The 17620-nt window shown below is 44.3% G+C and overlaps 1 protein-coding gene across 1 annotated transcript in view; it reads right to left on the bottom strand.

Annotated features, from left to right (window-relative positions):
• spire2 (spire-type actin nucleation factor 2) overlaps positions 1–17620 on the bottom strand; it is a 93972-nt gene that overhangs the window by 51424 nt on the left and 24928 nt on the right. The window contains exon 3 of the mRNA XM_078210239.1: positions 8089–8442. Within this exon, the coding sequence (XP_078066365.1) occupies positions 8089–8442 (354 nt within the window). The remainder of the gene's footprint in view (positions 1–8088; positions 8443–17620) is intronic.

Raw genomic sequence — 17620 nt, 5'->3', positions numbered from 1 at the left:
GGGACCCTGGAGCTGTGAAGCAGCAGTGCTAACCACTGTGCTACTGTGCCGCCCATCACGGGGTTAGCTTCCAGTGATGTTGACCTGCCCTGGAAAAGTCCCATTTATGGGTTGGAAACTACGTAAGAGTGCAGTGGGCTGGTGGACAAGAATGTAATGAAGTCAGTAAACATTCTACGCAGGACTCCCACCTCCAGAGAGTGGGAGTGGAGGTAGAAAATAACACATTTGCATTCAGAATAATGGTGAGAGATCCAGTAATTTTAATGAGCTGTTTAGATCATTTGCTTCGCTGGTCACCTCACTATAAGAAGGATGTGGAAGCGCTGGAAAGAGTGCAGAGGAGATTTACCAGGATGCTGCCTGGTTTGGAGGGTAGGTCATATGAGGAAAGGTTGAGGGAGCTAGGGCTGTTCTCTCTGGAGCGGAGGAGGCTGAGGGGAGACTTAATAGAGGTGTATAAAATGATGAAGGGGATAGATAGAGTGAACGTTCAAAGACTATTTCCTCGGGTGGATGGAGCTATTACAAGGGGGCATAACTATAGGGTTCGTGGTGGGAGATACAGGACGGATATCAGAGGTAGGTTCTTTACGCAGAGAGTGGTTGGGGTGTGGAATGGACTGCCTGTAGTGATAGTGGAGTCAGACACTTTAGAAACATTTAAGCGGTTATTGGATAGGCACATGGAGCACACCAGGATGATAGGGAGTGGGATAGCTTGATCTTGGTTTCAGATAAAGCTCGGCACAACATCGTGGGCCGAAGGGCCTGTTCTGTGCTGTACTGTTCTATGTTTTTACTGTCACCACTTGCTTAACAGCTTTTAACTCTCATGGACCCAAAGTCTAGAAGTGACACTGTAAGAGTTATTTTGCCGTCCCTCTTTCAAAAGTGCCCTTGAGACCCCTCTTTCTGTCCATACAAGAGAACAGTCACTTTCCCGCCAGAGCTCAGCTTCTGCATTACATTATATGTGTTGCAAGTTAAATAGCACAAAAGATAACTCCTTTCTGCCCATTCAATGCGGCACCACATATCTGAGGGCAAACCCTTGATGCCGGAGCTGTTTATTTTCATGTTTACTGTGCCACCCTTCACATTGCTGCCTTGCTTGTTTTTGCACTTAAATTGAACATTGAAAATGTTTTTTAACAAGTTAACCGATCAGACTATTGTATGTTTTTAAATCAAAAGTCAACATTTTGCGCACCATTTTTTTGTTTAATATTTGATCAGTGACGCATTTCTCGACAGGTAACCAGCAAACAATGCCAGTAGGCGGGTGCATGTTAGTCAGAAGAGAGTTTGACAATGGGCATTGAAGGAGCTGTATGTTTGCATTATTGATCTGCATAAGCTTCAGTATTTCTGGATCATCTATTCACATTAGCAGGTGCTCCATAATCAGCACAATTCTTCTCACACCCAACAGATAAACAACTTTTAGGAGTTGTGACCCTTGCACATTAATGAGCTTATTGAAAAGAGAGAATGTAAAACAGAGTAGGTACACTGAAGTCTGATACCCTCATAGTGGTAGAAAGTGTGACATTATGTTCAGGGCAGGCGTATATACTATATATAAAATGGTGAGGTCATGTGGAGCCAGGCTGGTTATGAGTGACTGAATGACCACCGTCCAAACAGGACACAATAAAAGCAGCTTTGGTTTATAACAAGCAACAAGCCCAGTCAGGTGTAAAATACGTGTGACTTTTATAGCTACAGAAATGAAAAGAATGCAGATAGTTAACATAGGGATTTATGGGCGGGCCGCATTCTTGTGGAATAGATCTGCCACCAGTGCTAATGTATCACTAGATAATCATCAGTAATAAGAAACAAAATCAAATAGGCAAGTTTCAAATTAGAAATGTGCCATAAGTACATTGTGCTGAATCATCTCATGAATATTTGCTCGGGTATTTGTACAAGGCAGTGTCTTTGTTCCTGCTGTTCTGGTTTAATCAGTTTGTTTATCTATTAAACACAATGGTGAATATTTTTACACATCGGCTCCGAGTAGGATTCTATGGAGTATGCTCCTACCCAAACTCTTGAGTTGCTAAATCAGAGGCAAGATGGCTACCTGTTCAAATGATTTTCTCAGTTAAATTCTCCCATAAATAAAGTCTGACATTTTTGGATGGCCACCAAACATTTCTCTCCCTTGAAGGATTTCAAGTGCGTTTGATGTGTGTGGTTGTGACAGGACAGGAGCAGGGGTACAGCGGACTGCAGTAAGGAGTGTCAGGATGCATGTTCAAAGCAGACTTTGAGCTTGTAATCTGTTCACAACGTCCATTCAGTGGGTGGCACTGAGCAAATCATAGAATCCCTGCAATGCAGAGGGAGGCCTTCTGGTGCATCGAGTCTGCACCAACTGCAATCCCACCCAAGCCCTATTCCCGTAACCCCATGTATGTACTCTAGCTAATTCCCCTGACACTAAGGGGTAATTTGCCATGGCCAATCCATCTAACCTGCATATCTTTGGACTGTGGGAGGAAACCGGAGCACCCGGAGGAAACCCACGCAGACATGGGGAGAACGTGCAGACGCTGCACAGGCAGTAACCCGAGCCAGGAATCGAACGCAGGTCCCTGGTGCTGTGAGGCAGTAGTGCTATACTTAGGGTTAGGCTGGGTGGAAATAGGCAATTGGTTGGGTCAGATCTCACAGATTACCAATGGGTGGGTGAAAACAGAGTACAAGTAGTAGTGTTACTGGCAAAGGAGTAGGTCACCGGTCGGTCACCCATGTAGACTTTGCCTAAAACTCGCAAGTTACTCAGGCAATCCAGAACCACCCCACTGGGCCCAGGCAGCGATCACATAAATCCTGATCACCCTGATAAGAGGCAAAGTGAAGCCTGCCTGACCTGCTCATTCAGCATATATGCAAATCCCTTTATCAAGCAAAGTACTGGGAACAATTGTCAAATTATGTTTGATTCTCAAATGGCGCCTTGTTCTCGGCACACTCCAATGTATGAATCATAGAATTGTTACAGTGCAGGACAAGGTCATTCGGCCCATCATGTATGGACCAGCCCTCTGAATGAGCAATTCACTATACACCATTCTCCCACCTACTCCCCGTAATGCGGCACACTCTCCTTTTGCAGATAACACAGTCTAATTCCCTTTTTGAACGCTCCATTTGAACCTGACTCATCTACACAACACATCCCACTCTATTTACTATGTGACTTGATGCGATACGTGTGCTCTTATCCAAAGGAAAACTGTTTTCTTAAACTATTAAATCAAAAAAAAATGATGGAGTCTCACCAGCAGGAATCCTTATTAAAACAGATCAGAAAACTATGAGTAACAGCCTCTGTTTTAGTTCATAAAATGCTGTTGTTAAACAGCAAGTCTTTAAGCGTTTTAGATATTTGTAAGGTTTCTGGTTTGCTGAACTGAACTGAATGAGAGGGCTGACGATTACCCACTTCATGCTGAGTTTTATCACTGTCTCCATCAACCTCAATACAATTCCTAGTCAGCCTTAGTAACTCCTTCAAGACAGGTGCCAACGTCGCTTAGTATTTAACTGGGAAAGAGAATTTAAAACAAAACTCTTTACGGTGGCACAGTGGTTAGCACCACTGCCTCAGTGCCAGGGACACAGGTTCAATTCCGGCCTCGGGTCACTGTCTGTGTGGAGTTTGCACATTCTCCTCATGTCTGCGTGGGTTTCCTCTGGGTGCTCTGGTTTCCTCTCACTTTCCAAAGATGTGCGGATTAGATTGATCGGTCATGCTAAATTGCCCCTTAGTGTCAGGGGGACTGGCAGGGCAAATACATGGGGTTACGGGGATAAGGCCTGGGTGGGATTGCTGTTGGTGCAGGCTCAATGGGCCAAAATGGCCTCCTTCATAACTGTAGGGATTCTATGAAACATTATAATTCCTTGTTAGACATCTTATTTTTAAAATGGATCTCTGCTAGTTAGCTTTCTTCGATAAGAGGACAGTGCAATGCTCGGGTCCAGTTGATTATAATGCTGTTCTCCACCTTGAGGATTTGACAAACAAAATGCAAAGCTTTCTCTTTCATAGGAACATAAGAAATAGGAGCAGGAGTAGGCCATCTAGCCCCTCGAGCCTGCCCCGCCATTCAATAAGATCATGGCTGATCTGAAGTGGATCAGTTCCACTTACCCGCCTGATCCCTATAACCCCTAATTCCCTTACCAATCAGGAATCCATCTATCCGTGATTTAAACATATTCAACGAGGTAGCCTCCACCACTTCAGTGGGCAGAGAATTCCAGAGATTCACCACCCTCTGAGAGAAGAAGTTCCTCCTCAACTCTGTCCTAAACTGACCCCCCTTTATTTTGAGGCTGTACCCTCTAGTTCTGGCTTCCTTTCTAAGTGGAAAGAATCTCTCCACCTCTACCCTATCCAGCCCCTTCATTATCTTATAGGTCTCTATAAGATCCCCCCCTCAGCCTTCTAAATTCCAACGAGTACAAACCCAATCTGCTCAGTCTCTCCTCATAATCAACACCCCTCATCTCTGGTATCAACCTGGTGAACCTTCTCTGCACTCCCTCCAAGGCCAATATATCCTTCCGCAAATAAGGGGAGCAATACTGCACACAGTATTCCAGCTGCGGCCTCACCAATGCCCTGTACAGATGCAGCAAGACATCTCTGCTTTTATATTCTATCCCCCTTGCGATATAGGCCAACATCCCATTTGCCTTCTTGATCACCTGTTGCACCTGCAGACTGGTTTTTTGCGTCTCATGCACAAGGACCCCCAGGTCCCTCTGCACAGTAGCATGTTGTAATTTCTTTCCATTTAGATAATAATCCAATTTGCTATTATTTCTTCCAAAGTGAATAACCTCGCATTTGTTAACGTTATACTCCATCTGCCAGATCCTCGCCCACTCACTCAGCCTGTCCAAATCTCTCTGCAGACCTTCTACGCCCTCCACACGATTCACTTTTCCACTTATCTTTGTGTCGTCTGCAAACTTTGTTACCCTACACTCAGTCCCCTCCTCCAGATAGTCTATATAAATGGTAAATAGTTGAGGCCCCAGTACCAATCCCTGCGGCATGCCACTAGTTACCATCCGCCAACCAGAAAAGCACCCATTTATTCCGACTCTCTGCTTCCTGTCAGATAGCCAATCCCCAATCCACGCTAACACCCTACCCCCAACTCCGTGTGACCCAATCTTCTTCAGCAGCCTTTTGTGAGGCACCTTATCAAACGCCTTTTGGAAATCCAAAAACACTGCATCCATCAGTTCCCCTCCGTCAACCGCACTAGTCACATCTTCATAAAAATCGAACAAGTTCGTCAAGCACGACTTTCCCCTCATGAATCCATGCTGCGTCTGCTTAATCGAACCATTCTTATCCAGATGGCCTGCTATTTCTTCTTTAATGATGGATTCCAGCATTTTCCCAACTACAGACGTTAAGCGGCCTGTAGTTACCCACCTTTTGTCTATTTCCTTTTTTAAACAGCGGCGTAACATTAGCCGTTTTCCAATCCACCGGTACTACCCCAGAATCCAACGAATTTTGATAAATAACCACTAACGCATCCGCCATTACCTCTGACATTTCTTTCAGTACCCTGGGATGCATTCCATCCGGGCCCGGGGACTTGTCCACCTTCAGTCCCGTTAGTCTACCAAGCACTGCCTCCCTGGTAACATTAATTGTATTGAGTACCTCTCCTCCTACCAACCCTCTATTGTTAATATTCGGTAAACTATTTGTGTCTTCCACCGTGAAGACCGACACAAAAAACTTATTTAAAGTTTCAGCCATTTCCTCATTTCCCACTATTAAATCTCCCCTCTCGTCCTCCAAGGGTCCAACATTCACTCTTGCCACTCTATTCCTTTTTATATATTTGTAAAAGCTTTTACTATCATTTTTTATATTTAGAGCTAGTCTAGCTTCATAACCTATCTTTCCTTTCTTTATCGCTTTCTTAGTCATTCTTTGTTGTTTCTTAAAGTTTTCCCAATCTTCCAATTCTCCACTATTTCTGGCCACTCTGTACGCATCGGTCTTTCATTTAATACTCTCCTTAATTTCCTTCGTTATCCACGGCTGGTTATCCCTTTTCTTACAGCCCTTCTTTATCACCGGAATATATTGTTGCTGAGTACTGAAAAGGATCTCCTTAAAAATCCTCCACTGTTCCTCAGCTGTCCTACCTACCAGTCTGCTCTCCCAGTCCACCTTAGCCAATTCAGCCCTCATCCTATCGTACTTCCCTCTGTTCAGAGGACAGTGGTATGGGACCCTACTTTCTCCTCTTCCATTTGTATCAGAAATTCGACCATATTGTGATCACTTGACCCAAGAGGGTCCTTCACAAGAACATCCTTTCGGATAGTCATAAATGATGAAATGATTATCAGCATGAATGCTGATAGCAAATCTATGAGAGTCCTGTAGTCTGTACAGAAAGTCTGCAGTACAAGGGCACAACTGGTGAAGTAATGTGCTGAATCTCCTGAGGAGTCATCATACCACCATACCACTCTCATTTTTAAACATAGCATTAGAACCTCCCATTCCTGGCCTCGCCTTCCAAACTGGGTCTCTCCAGAAATGCTAAGAATACCCCGGGGTTCTTCTTCACAAGACAGGATTGTCAGGAGAAACCAAGCTATGCCCTCTTTTCACAGCACTATTTTGGTAAATCTTCATTCACCAGCAGCATAAAAAGCTTTGAGACATTTGAATAGCTTTTCAGTGCGTTAGTAAATGAGTACGTGAGGATGGCTGGGGGCAGGAAACAGTGCATATGTGGTGGCAGAGCAGGTAGGTGGGGTCAGGTCAGGTCAGGGTGAGTCACAGGGTCGGGCCGGGGGGGGGTATTGTGAGCAGTTTTGGGCCACATATCAAAGGAAGGATGTCCTTGGAAAGGGTCCAGAGGAGGTTCACAAGAATGATCCCTGGAATGAAGAGCTCATCATATGAGGAACGGTTGAGGACTCTGGGTCTGTACTCGTTGGAGTTTCAAAGGATGAGGGGGATCTTATTGAAAAACTTACAGGATACTGCGAGGCCTGGATAGAGTGACGTGGAGAGGATGTTTCCACAAGTAGGAAAAACTAGAACCAGAGGGCACAACCTCAGGCTAAAGGGACGATCCTTTAAAACAGAGATGAGGAGGAATTTCTTCAGCCGGAGAGTGATGAATCTGTGGAACTCTTTGCCGCAGAAGGCTCTGGAGGCAAGGTCATTGAGTGAGGATCAGTGAGACAGAGGTAGATAGGTGCTTGATTAATAAGAGGATCAGGGGTTATGGGGGAAAGGCAGGAGAATGGGGATGAGAAAAATATCAGCCATGATTGAATGGTGGAGCAGACTCGATGGACCGTGTGGCCTAATTCTGCTCCTATGTCTTATGGTCTTATTGGGGGGGGGGTTTAGTTTTATAGTTACCCAGAAGTTAAACATAGTTTTTCTTGTGCAACATTTCCTGGGTAAGTATGCAGTTAAGTGAGCTGGAACCCTCTGAGATCTCTGATTCCTAATATAGATTTACAGGGTTTTTTTTTTGAGGGTTTGGGGCAGTGGAATTGCCCATCTGAAGTTGAAACATCCTGGAAATTTCTTACGAGGTCATTGCAATGGGACTTGAGGGATCCTCCAGTGCATCTTCTGGGGTTTGTCGAACATCCAAAGACGAGAACACCTGGGCCAATATTTAAGACAAATCATGTAACTACCAGGCATTTCACTTCTTAATTTAAGAGAAGAGAAAATTTTCTAATGTGAATGTGCAGTGGTTCTATTACAGAGTCCAGTCCAACAATGGAGTAGATTCACCCATTGGCTAATGAGTATGGGCAGTGTGCCAAATATGCCATCCGAATTGCCGGAAACCCAGTCACCAGACTCAAATCAATATCTGCAAGTGATCTCATCCCATGCCATTTGCCTTACTGCAGAACCTGACAGCAAGTCTAGCACCATGCTGAAATGATACTTCCGTTCCCATGTGAAACCACGCCAAAAACAAATAAATTTAAAACCATCTGAAACATCTCGCATTCTCCAGTGCTTAAAAGAAACATTGGTCTTACCTCTTTAGCATCTTTGATTTTAATCAGGAAAGTCTGTAGCTCCAAGGTTTCCACAAACAACGCCCTACAGACTGCTTGAAAATGTGTGTCTGCTTCATTACGATTCAGCAAGTGTGCAGCACAAGCCTTCATGACTTGTTCGAAAGTCTTCACTGAACGGGGTGCCCCGTCACCCTCCTCCTCGTCATCCTGCCCACTGTACCCCTCGTCAGCTGTGCCATTGCTGCCTTCAGAGTCATTGTTTGCCATCTGGTCAATAAGTTGTTCCAACTGCTGACTCAACTCCCGCTCCTCATTCTCATCCAAACCCCAGTCTAGTGCTCGGTAAATAGCAAATCCCAGGGACTGCACCACCTGGAAGGAAGGAGAGAAAAAAAAACTTAAGTCAAATCATAGATTCCTACAGTGCAGAAAGAGGCCATTCGGCCCCTCGAGTCTGCACTGACCACAATTCCATGTGGCCTTATCTCCATAACCCCATGCATTTACCCTAGCTAGTCCCCTGACACTAAGGGGCAATTTTAGCATGACCAATCCACCTAACCCGCACATCTCTGAATGCATGGAATTCAATTTTATATCCACCCCCTCCCCAATGCCTCAGATATATATTTCTTTCTTTATGGGATGTGGTCATCACTGGCAATGCCAGCATTTGCTGCCCAATCCTTATTGCCCTTGACCAATAACAAATATATAATTTTGAAAAGGCTACTTTGTTTTAATATGTGAAAGTGATCAAAATGCAGGACAACAGGAATCATGGACAGCAAACAATTTGCAAATATTCCTGCAAACAATCACACTATTTCAGAGGGCAGTTAAACCACATTGCTGTGGCTCTGGAGTCACATGTCGGCCAGACCAGGTAAGGACGGCAGATTTCCTTCCCCAAAGGACATTGTTGAACACGATGGGGTTTTTCCCGACAAGCAACAATGATTTTGCGGTCACCATTACTGAGGTTAGCTTCTTAATTTCAGATAATTAACTAAATTCCACCAGTGCCCTGGTGGGATTTGAAACCTTGTCCCCAGAATATTATCTTGGGCCTCTGAATTACTAGTCCTGTGACATTACCACTCTGACACCATCGTATAGCACAATATAATGGCAGAGCGGCAGATCTCTTTCACAGTTCTGTTGTTCGATTATGCTCCTCTGAAGCATCTTAGGATGTGCAATAAATGTGAGCTGTTGCGCCTCAGCATTGTGCTTTTCAAATTTGTCGTGACTGACTGGAGAAATATCGTTTATTTTACTGTTTGTTACAGTGTATGGATTCTATTTTCTTCTTTTGGTGTTGACATTTATTGCATCTGAAGTCACATTTACAGTCATGCCATTTTTTTCTCATTTCTGTTTTATACACAGTGATATTTCAGAGTTATGGCCATTTCACAGCAATAACAATCTTTATATTTTCCAAATGTCTGGATCACTCAATGCTTCACTGAGTTGGTTAGCATGTAACCTGGACACGCCTGCTCTAAATAAAATAATGTTTCTTTTAAAGATCATTTTAACAGTGACATTTCAAACCTATAACAAACAGAGGAAAGAGATCACCGCGTTGAAAAGGCGACTTTACTTTCATTCGTGAACACGAGCAAATTGCAAAACAACAGCAATCAGCTCACCATGGACAGGAAACAACTTGCAAATATTCCGTCAAACATTCACCAACAGGAACAGATAACCCCAGAAAAAGCAGGGTGACCTTTGAAACATCAGCTGAGTGCTTTCTGCACCTGTACATTTCCCTTACCTAAAGTTTTAAAGTTTATTTATTAGTCACAAGTAAGGCTTACATTAACACTGCAATGAAGTTACTGTGAAATTCCCCTAGTCACCACATTCCGGCGCCTGTTCGGGTCAATGCACATCTTTCAGAATGTGGGAGGAAACCGGAGCACCTGGAGGAAACCCACATAGACACAGGGAGAATGTGCAGACTCCACACAGTGACCCAAGCTGGGGATTGAACCCGGCTCCCTGTCGCTACGAGGCAGCAGTGCTAACCACTGTGCCACCGTGCCGCCCCCTGCTCTCTCAGTCCTATGCAGCACTCCTTTGTGTTATTAAGATGGTGAGCGCCAGGGCTGACATTAGGTGCATTAAAGTATTCTAGTTTTCTCTCTTTGTACAGTAGCAACTCATCTCATTCCCCATCTCTCAGCCCAGCATATCTGAGACTAGGAATTTACCATGTGGCCAACCGGGAGCCCTGAAGAGTGGATTGAAGAAAACCCTGCCCACCTGGCAGGAACCAGGAAGGTGGGCAAGTAACAATGAGCAAGTCAATTAACTATTCAGAGCTTGAACCCTTCCTATCCTTTCCAATTTTAACCTGAGGTAGCAGATCGAATGGCCACATAAAGAAGGAAGGTGCCTCATGAATTGATGCAAATCAGGTTCCTGCTACGCCAATACAGCCTTAATAGCATTTTAACTGTGACTACAGCAAAGATACTGCCATGGATTCTGGTCAGTCTAAAAGGGGTTGGCAGCTACTGGGAAGGATGACGAAGATCGGCGGATAGGTTAAATAACTGTGTACAGTTCTGGTCACCCTATTATAGAAAGGATATTATTAAACGAGAAAGAATGCAGAAAAGCTTTACTAGGATGCTACCGGGACTTGATGGTTTGAATTATAAGCAGAGGCTGGATAGACTGGGACTTTTTTATCTGGAGCGTAGGAGGCTGAGGGATGATCTTATAGAAGTCTATAAAATAATGAGGGGCATAGATCAGCTAGAAAGTCAATATCTTTTCCCAAAGGTAGAGGGCATAGGTTTAAGGTGAGAGGGGAGAGATACAAAAGTGTCCAAAGGGGTAATTTTTTCACACAGAGGGTGGTGAGTGTCTGGAACAAGCTGCCAGAGGTAGTAGTAGAGGAAGGTACAATTTTGTCTCTTAAAAAGCGTTTCGACAATTACATGGATAAGATGGGTATAGAGGGATATGGGCCAAATGCAGGCAATTGGGACTAGCTTAGGGATTTTTAAAAAAAGGGTGGCATGGGCAAGTTGGGCCGAAGGGCCTGTTTCTATGCTGTAAACCTTTATGAGACCTGAAGGAGCAGAAATGTGCTGCCAAGTTCCCTTGTCCCTCGATTCCTGTAATCCCTTTGGAAACCAGTTCCGCAACCACTTTCCTGCCAGCCAGCAGGAAGCCTAGGGCAGTTGGATCTTCTCCTGCCAATAGCCACCCTGAGCCATCTTCCCACTGGGAATGGGCAGAAAGTAGACCAGACACATTTAAATGAGATTGAGATGTTGAAATACACCAGGTCTGTAACTTAGGCCAGCAGCGGTTTGTCAGTCCCACACCCACCCAAATTCAACACCAACTCCATGGTACAGCAGAATCTCTCATATTGTTATTCACAGTTTTCTATTTCCTTATTATTTTTCTGTTCTAGGTTCTTATAGTTAACTCTTTTGGGTTTATAATAAGAAGTGTAAGTTTCCTTAGCTGAATACTTATGAAAGATCACTCAATCCATAAAGAAGTTTCATTCCCTATTTGAACATCCAAAGTACCCTAAAAGCTGGTGTTTTTGTACATGTTGATAGTTCAAAAGTAGAAAGAAATGGACAAGATTCTTAAATGTTTAGGAACCAAAATTCAAATGTTACCACTTCATACTGGCAAATATAAACCAATATTTTTTCCACATACTCCTTTCCAGATCACTTTCAAGAAATATAAATGTTTACATACGTCAGACCAAAGAGTGAAAGATTTCATCCTCCTGGTATGGATTGCAAGCAGCAACAAGTGCCACGCAATGACCATTTCCCCAACCCTAATGCAGAGAGGACTGAACCATTACCCTTTGATATTCAATGGCTGTCCCATCATTGAATCACCACTATCAACATCCAGGGGGTCACCATTGACCAGAAACTGAACTGGACAAACCATATAAATACTGTGGCTACAGGAGAGGGTCAGAGACAAGGAATCTTGTGACAAGTGACTCCCCAAACCCTGTCCACCATCTACAAGGCACAGGTCAGGAGTGTGATGGCATATTCTCCACTTGCCTGGATGAGCGCAGCTCCAACACTGAAAAATGCAACACCATCCAGGACAAAGCAGTCCACTTTAAAGTTTATTTATTAGTCAAAAGTAGGCTTACATTATCACTGCAATGAAGTTACTGTGAAAATCCCCTAGTTGCCACACTCCAGCACCTGTTTGGGTACACTGAGGGAGAATTTAGCATGGCCAATGCACCTAACCAGCACGTCTTCGGACTCTGGGAGGAAACCGGAGCACCCAGAGGAAACCCATGCAGACACGGGGAGAATGTGCAGATTCCACATAGACAGTGACCCAAGCCAGGAATGGAACCCGGATCCCTGGCGCTGTGAGGCAGCAGTGTTAACCACTGTACCGCCCCCTTGGTACCCCTTCCACAGACATTCACTCCCTCCACTATCTACAAGATGCACTGTAAAATTTCGCCAAAGCTCCTTAGGCAGCACTTTCCAAACACACAATCACTACCATCTAGGACAAAAGCAACAGATACCTAGGAACACCACCACCTGGAGGTTCCGCTCCATGTTGCTCACCATCCTGATTTGGAACCATATTGCTGTTCCTTCACTGTCGAAGCATCAAAATCCTGGAACTCCTTCCCTAACAGCACCGTGTGTGTACCTACACATCGGGGACTACAGCAGTTCAAGAAGTCAGCTCACCATCATGAGTTAGAAAGCTGGAGTGAATTCCATAGCTTGGAGCCTAGGCAGCCGAAAGCACGCCCGCCGATGGTGAAGAAATTAAAATTGGGAACGCTCATGATTTAGATGAACACAGATATCCTGGAGGGTTGTGGGGCTGAAAGATTACAGTACAGACATAGGGAGGAACAAGACCATGGAAGAGTTTGAAAACAAGGATGAGAGTTTGAACAATGAGGCATTAGTTAACTTGGAGTCAGTATATGTCAGCGAGCACTGGGGTGATAGGAAAATGGGACTTGGATCAAGTAAGGACACGGGCAATAGAATTTTGGAAAACTTCAAATTTTGGAGGATAGAATGTGAGACACCAGCCAGGAATGCATTGAAATAGTCAAGTCTACATGGAATGAAGGTATAAGTGAGAACTTCTGGTGCAGATGAGCTGCAGGTGGATACACAGGCAGGCTTAGTGATGGTGCAGATATGGAAGCTCACCTTGCTGTCAAATAGGGTTTAATCTTAGACAGCTGCCAGGGAGAGGGATGAAGCCACTAGCTAGGGAATAGAGTTTGAACACAATGGTTTCGGTCTTCACTATATTTAACGTGAGGAAGCCTCTGCTCAGCAGGCCTGCATGGTGGATAAGCAGCCCCATTACTGAACAACAATGCAGTGGCCCAGAAAGGTGGTGATGAGGTAGAGTGGGTCTCATCAGTAAAGACACGGAATCGAATGCTGTGCTTTTGGATGATATCTCTGAGGGGCAGCATGTAGATAAAAGGGGCCCCAAGGGTCGACCCTTAGGAGACACCAGAAGTAAACTGTGGGAGCAGGAAGAGAACCAATTGCACTTGATACTGTGACTGTTATTATATAGGATAGAAAAGAACGGAACCAGCAGTCCCACCAGCGGGATAATAGGCGAGAGGTGCTGCAGGACGATAGAGGGGTCAACTATGTCAAAGGCCGTGCACAGGTCAGGAAGGATGAGAAGGATGTGTCACAATAAAGCAGAGTTGAAGGCTCTGTTCAGTTCAGTGATGTTTAATTGATTGCACTCTGGGGGTCCTCAGCAGCGCACCCACTGGAAAAGCAGAGAATCACTGACAACAATTTTGGAGTTATCCTCCTCACGTGTGGACTCCAGATGTTGCTGTCAGTTTCAATGGAATAACTGACAATTTCACCATCATTACTAAAACACAATTCGGGCCTGGGTGTGTGTGAGAGAAGGCAGGCCCTGGATAGGTACCACTCATACTGACATCAGCACTGCCAGAGAATAATGACCCAGTTACAGTGTTGTGGAAACTTAGCAACATTGCAGAGCAGAGACACTCTGCAGAGAACCTGCGCAAATTTTCCCATAAATAAATATGACTGCCTCAACAAAGTTAGCAAGACTGAATGAAAAAGTAGAGTTTGTTCAGCTGTTCCAATAAGAATTTCTGACATGCTGCAGTAACAGGAGATAAATATGTCACACTTGTGGATCTTTATCTCTTGATAGCCATAACTAATAAAAACAAAAATATCGTTCTCAGTTCTGAAATTTCCATTGAATCCAGGCTCCACCATTTTCTTGTGAAATTAGTGTTCCTCCTAATTTCATTCTTCTCGCTCTAACTTTAACACTGTGCCCCTTGTATTGGATTTCCCTACCAGAGGAAGTAGTTTCACTGCATCTACCCGATCAAATTCCGTTTTTGTTTTAAACGCTTTGATTAGAATGCACTAAGACTAACACATGGGCGGCATGGCGGCACAGTGGCACACTGCTGCCTCACAGTACCAGGGACCCGCATTCGATTCCCGGCTTGGGTCACTGTTTGTGCGGAGTTTGCACGTTCTCCCCATGTCTGCGTGGGTTTCCTCCAGGTGCTCCAGTTTCTTCCCACAGTCCGAAAGACTTGCTGGTTAGGTGCATTGGCTATGCTAAATTCTCCCTCAGCATACCCGAACAGGCGCCAACGTGTGGCAACTAGGGGATTTTCACAGTAACTTCATTGCAGTGTTAATGTCAGCCTACTTGTAACACTAATAAATAAACTAACTTTAAACATGGTCAACTTCGGGCAGCCATTAAACAATTTCATTTAAACCCCCTCAACAGAGAGGGAAGCAGAGGGGACAGTATAAAATACTCACCTCTTACAAAGTACCACACCCCCATTGCACTCAAAATAAAACTTGTATTTTAAATGCAAGTTCCCAGAATACAATATGATTAAACCAACATTGAATACACCTGAAAATTTAACAGGTTTTGTTGCATGTGTTTTTACTGTAATCACAGCCAGAGTAATTTAAGTGTTAAAAAATAAACAATTCCTTAACACCAATTATGTGTTTAACAAAAGTATCATAATTCGACAAGAAATAATGAAAAGAACAACATTTTTCTTCTTCCTTCTGACATAATTTCAATGAACCTAGAACTTTCTCTTTCTGTCGGCGTATCACCTTCCATTTCCATTAACTTGACTCTGGTCTTCCCATGTCTCGGTAAAACCTGAACTTTGATGACCACTCAATTTAATGGCTGGGACAGTGGCATTGGTTGATTTATCTTAATCAAAGACCCTGGCTCACTTTGTAATACTTTTTGACTTTCATTTTCTTTCTGACATTATCTATGGAGGCTGGGGGAATTTGGATTGAAGGAAGTTTTTTCTGCTCTCTGTTTGTCAAATTTCCTCCTCCAAGCAAATGATCTCCATGACTCTGACACAGTCTCGCCAATCTTCTTTAGATACATGAACACACCTCATGTCTTTATAACAACTCCAATCACACACTTCTCTTTATCACCTTGGTGGTTTTTCAACATGACCTTTTGGTCAACGGCAAACTCTCTAATCTTCATGCGTGTTATGACTCAGATTCACTTTGACTTGCTTTTCTCTTGAGGCAAGGCTCAAACCAAGTAAACCTTGACCTCTGAGCATAAATAAACACTAACCAAGTTCCTGTAAAGTGAGCAATGTGTTGTAAACTGTGGGGTTGCTCTGCAGGAGAACAGAAAATTGTCTTGGCTGTGTCAAACAGAAACAGGGTCATTACTGCCACGCTTGCTGCCTGGCAGACAGGACTGCAAAGCCTCTTCACAATTTCTTTCTGCAGCACCATTTGATACTGAGTGATATCATAATATAAGACCCTCGTCAGACTATATAAGCTATACAAGACCCTCGTCAGACCCCACTTGGAGTACTGTGCTCAGTTCTGGTCGCCTCATTACAGGAAGGATGTGGAAAAGATTGAAAGGGTGCAGAGGAGATTTACAAGGATGTTGCCTGGATTGAGTGGCATGCCTTATGAGGATAGGCTGAGGGAGCTCGGTCTTTTCTCCTTGGAGAGACGAAGGATGAGAGGAGACCTAATAGAGGTGTATAAGATGTTGAGAGGCATAGATCGGGTGAACTCTCAGCGGCTTTTTCCCAGGGTGGAAATGTCTGCTACGAGAGGACACAGGTTTAGGGTGCTGGGGGGTAGGTACAGGGGAGATGTTAGGGGCAAGTTTTTCACACAGAGGGTGGTGGGCGAGTGGAATCGGCTGCTGTCAGTGGTGGTGGAGGCAAACTCAATAGGGTCTTTTAAGAGACTCCTGGATGAGTACATGGAGCGTAATAGGATGGAGGGTTATAGGTAGGTCTAGAAGGTAGGGATGTGTTCGGCACAACTTGTGGGCCAAAGGGCCTGTTTGTGCTGTAGTTTTTCTATGTTTCTAATATTACAAGGGGTTTAACTCACATTTTTACTCAGAAATATTTCAAGCTCTTCTGATGTAAAGTGTGGACCATTATCTGACACCAACACTTCTGGCAATCCATTAAGTGCAAACTGAATCATAGAGTAGAATCCCTACAGTACAGAAGGAGGCCATTCAGCCCATTAAGCCTGCACTGACAGCAATCCCACTCAGGCCCTATCCCCATAACCCCATGTATTTACCCCAGCTAGTCCCCCAACACTAATGGGCAACTTAACATGATCAATCAACCTAACCTGTACATCATTGGAGTGTGGGAGGAAACCGGAGCACCCGGAGGAAACACACGCAGACACGGGGAGAACGTGCAAAATCCCCACAGACAGTGACAGACAGGGCATAGACTCAACATTTATCCACTTGCCACAGGTATTGACCAAAACAATGTACTCTTTCCTTCCACTTCAAAGAAATTGACATCTACTAGTTCCTGTGATTGTCGTGTTTGATCATGGAATTAAAGGAACCTTTTGGTTGGATTATTTCTCATTCTGACACACACTTCACAACATTTCCATGAACTCTTCAATATTCAAAGGTGCAGAGGAGATTCACCAGTATTTTGCCTGGGCTGGAGCGTTTCAGCTATCAAGAGAGACTGCATAGGCTGGGATTGTTTTCCTTGGAGCAGAGAAGGCTGTGGGGGGGGGGGGGGGGGGGGTCTTTTAAGAGACTCCTGGATGAGTACATGGGGGGAATCTCCTGATTGATGTGTTTAAAATTATGAGGGGCATAGATAGGGTGGATAGGAAGGAACTTTTCCCCATAGCAGAGGGGTCAATAACCAAGGGACATGGATTTAAGTTAAGGGCAAGAGGTTTATAGGAGATGTGAGGAAACACATTTTCCACCCAGTGAGTTGTGGCAATCTGAAACTAACCCTGGGTCTCTGGATTACTAATCCTGTGACAATACCACGACACCACTGCCTCCCCCTTGCATTTTTGCCATTCAGAAATTATTTGACTTTTAGATCCAAAACTTCAGATTTCTGCACATTGAACCCCACCTGTCACAATTTTCCTGACTCACCTAATCTACCCACGTCCCTTTCTAA

Source organism: Mustelus asterias, chromosome 4, assembly GCF_964213995.1.
Source record: "Mustelus asterias chromosome 4, sMusAst1.hap1.1, whole genome shotgun sequence".
Taxonomy (NCBI): domain Eukaryota; kingdom Metazoa; phylum Chordata; class Chondrichthyes; order Carcharhiniformes; family Triakidae; genus Mustelus; species Mustelus asterias.
This window is presented reverse-complemented; position numbering and strand designations above follow the sequence as displayed.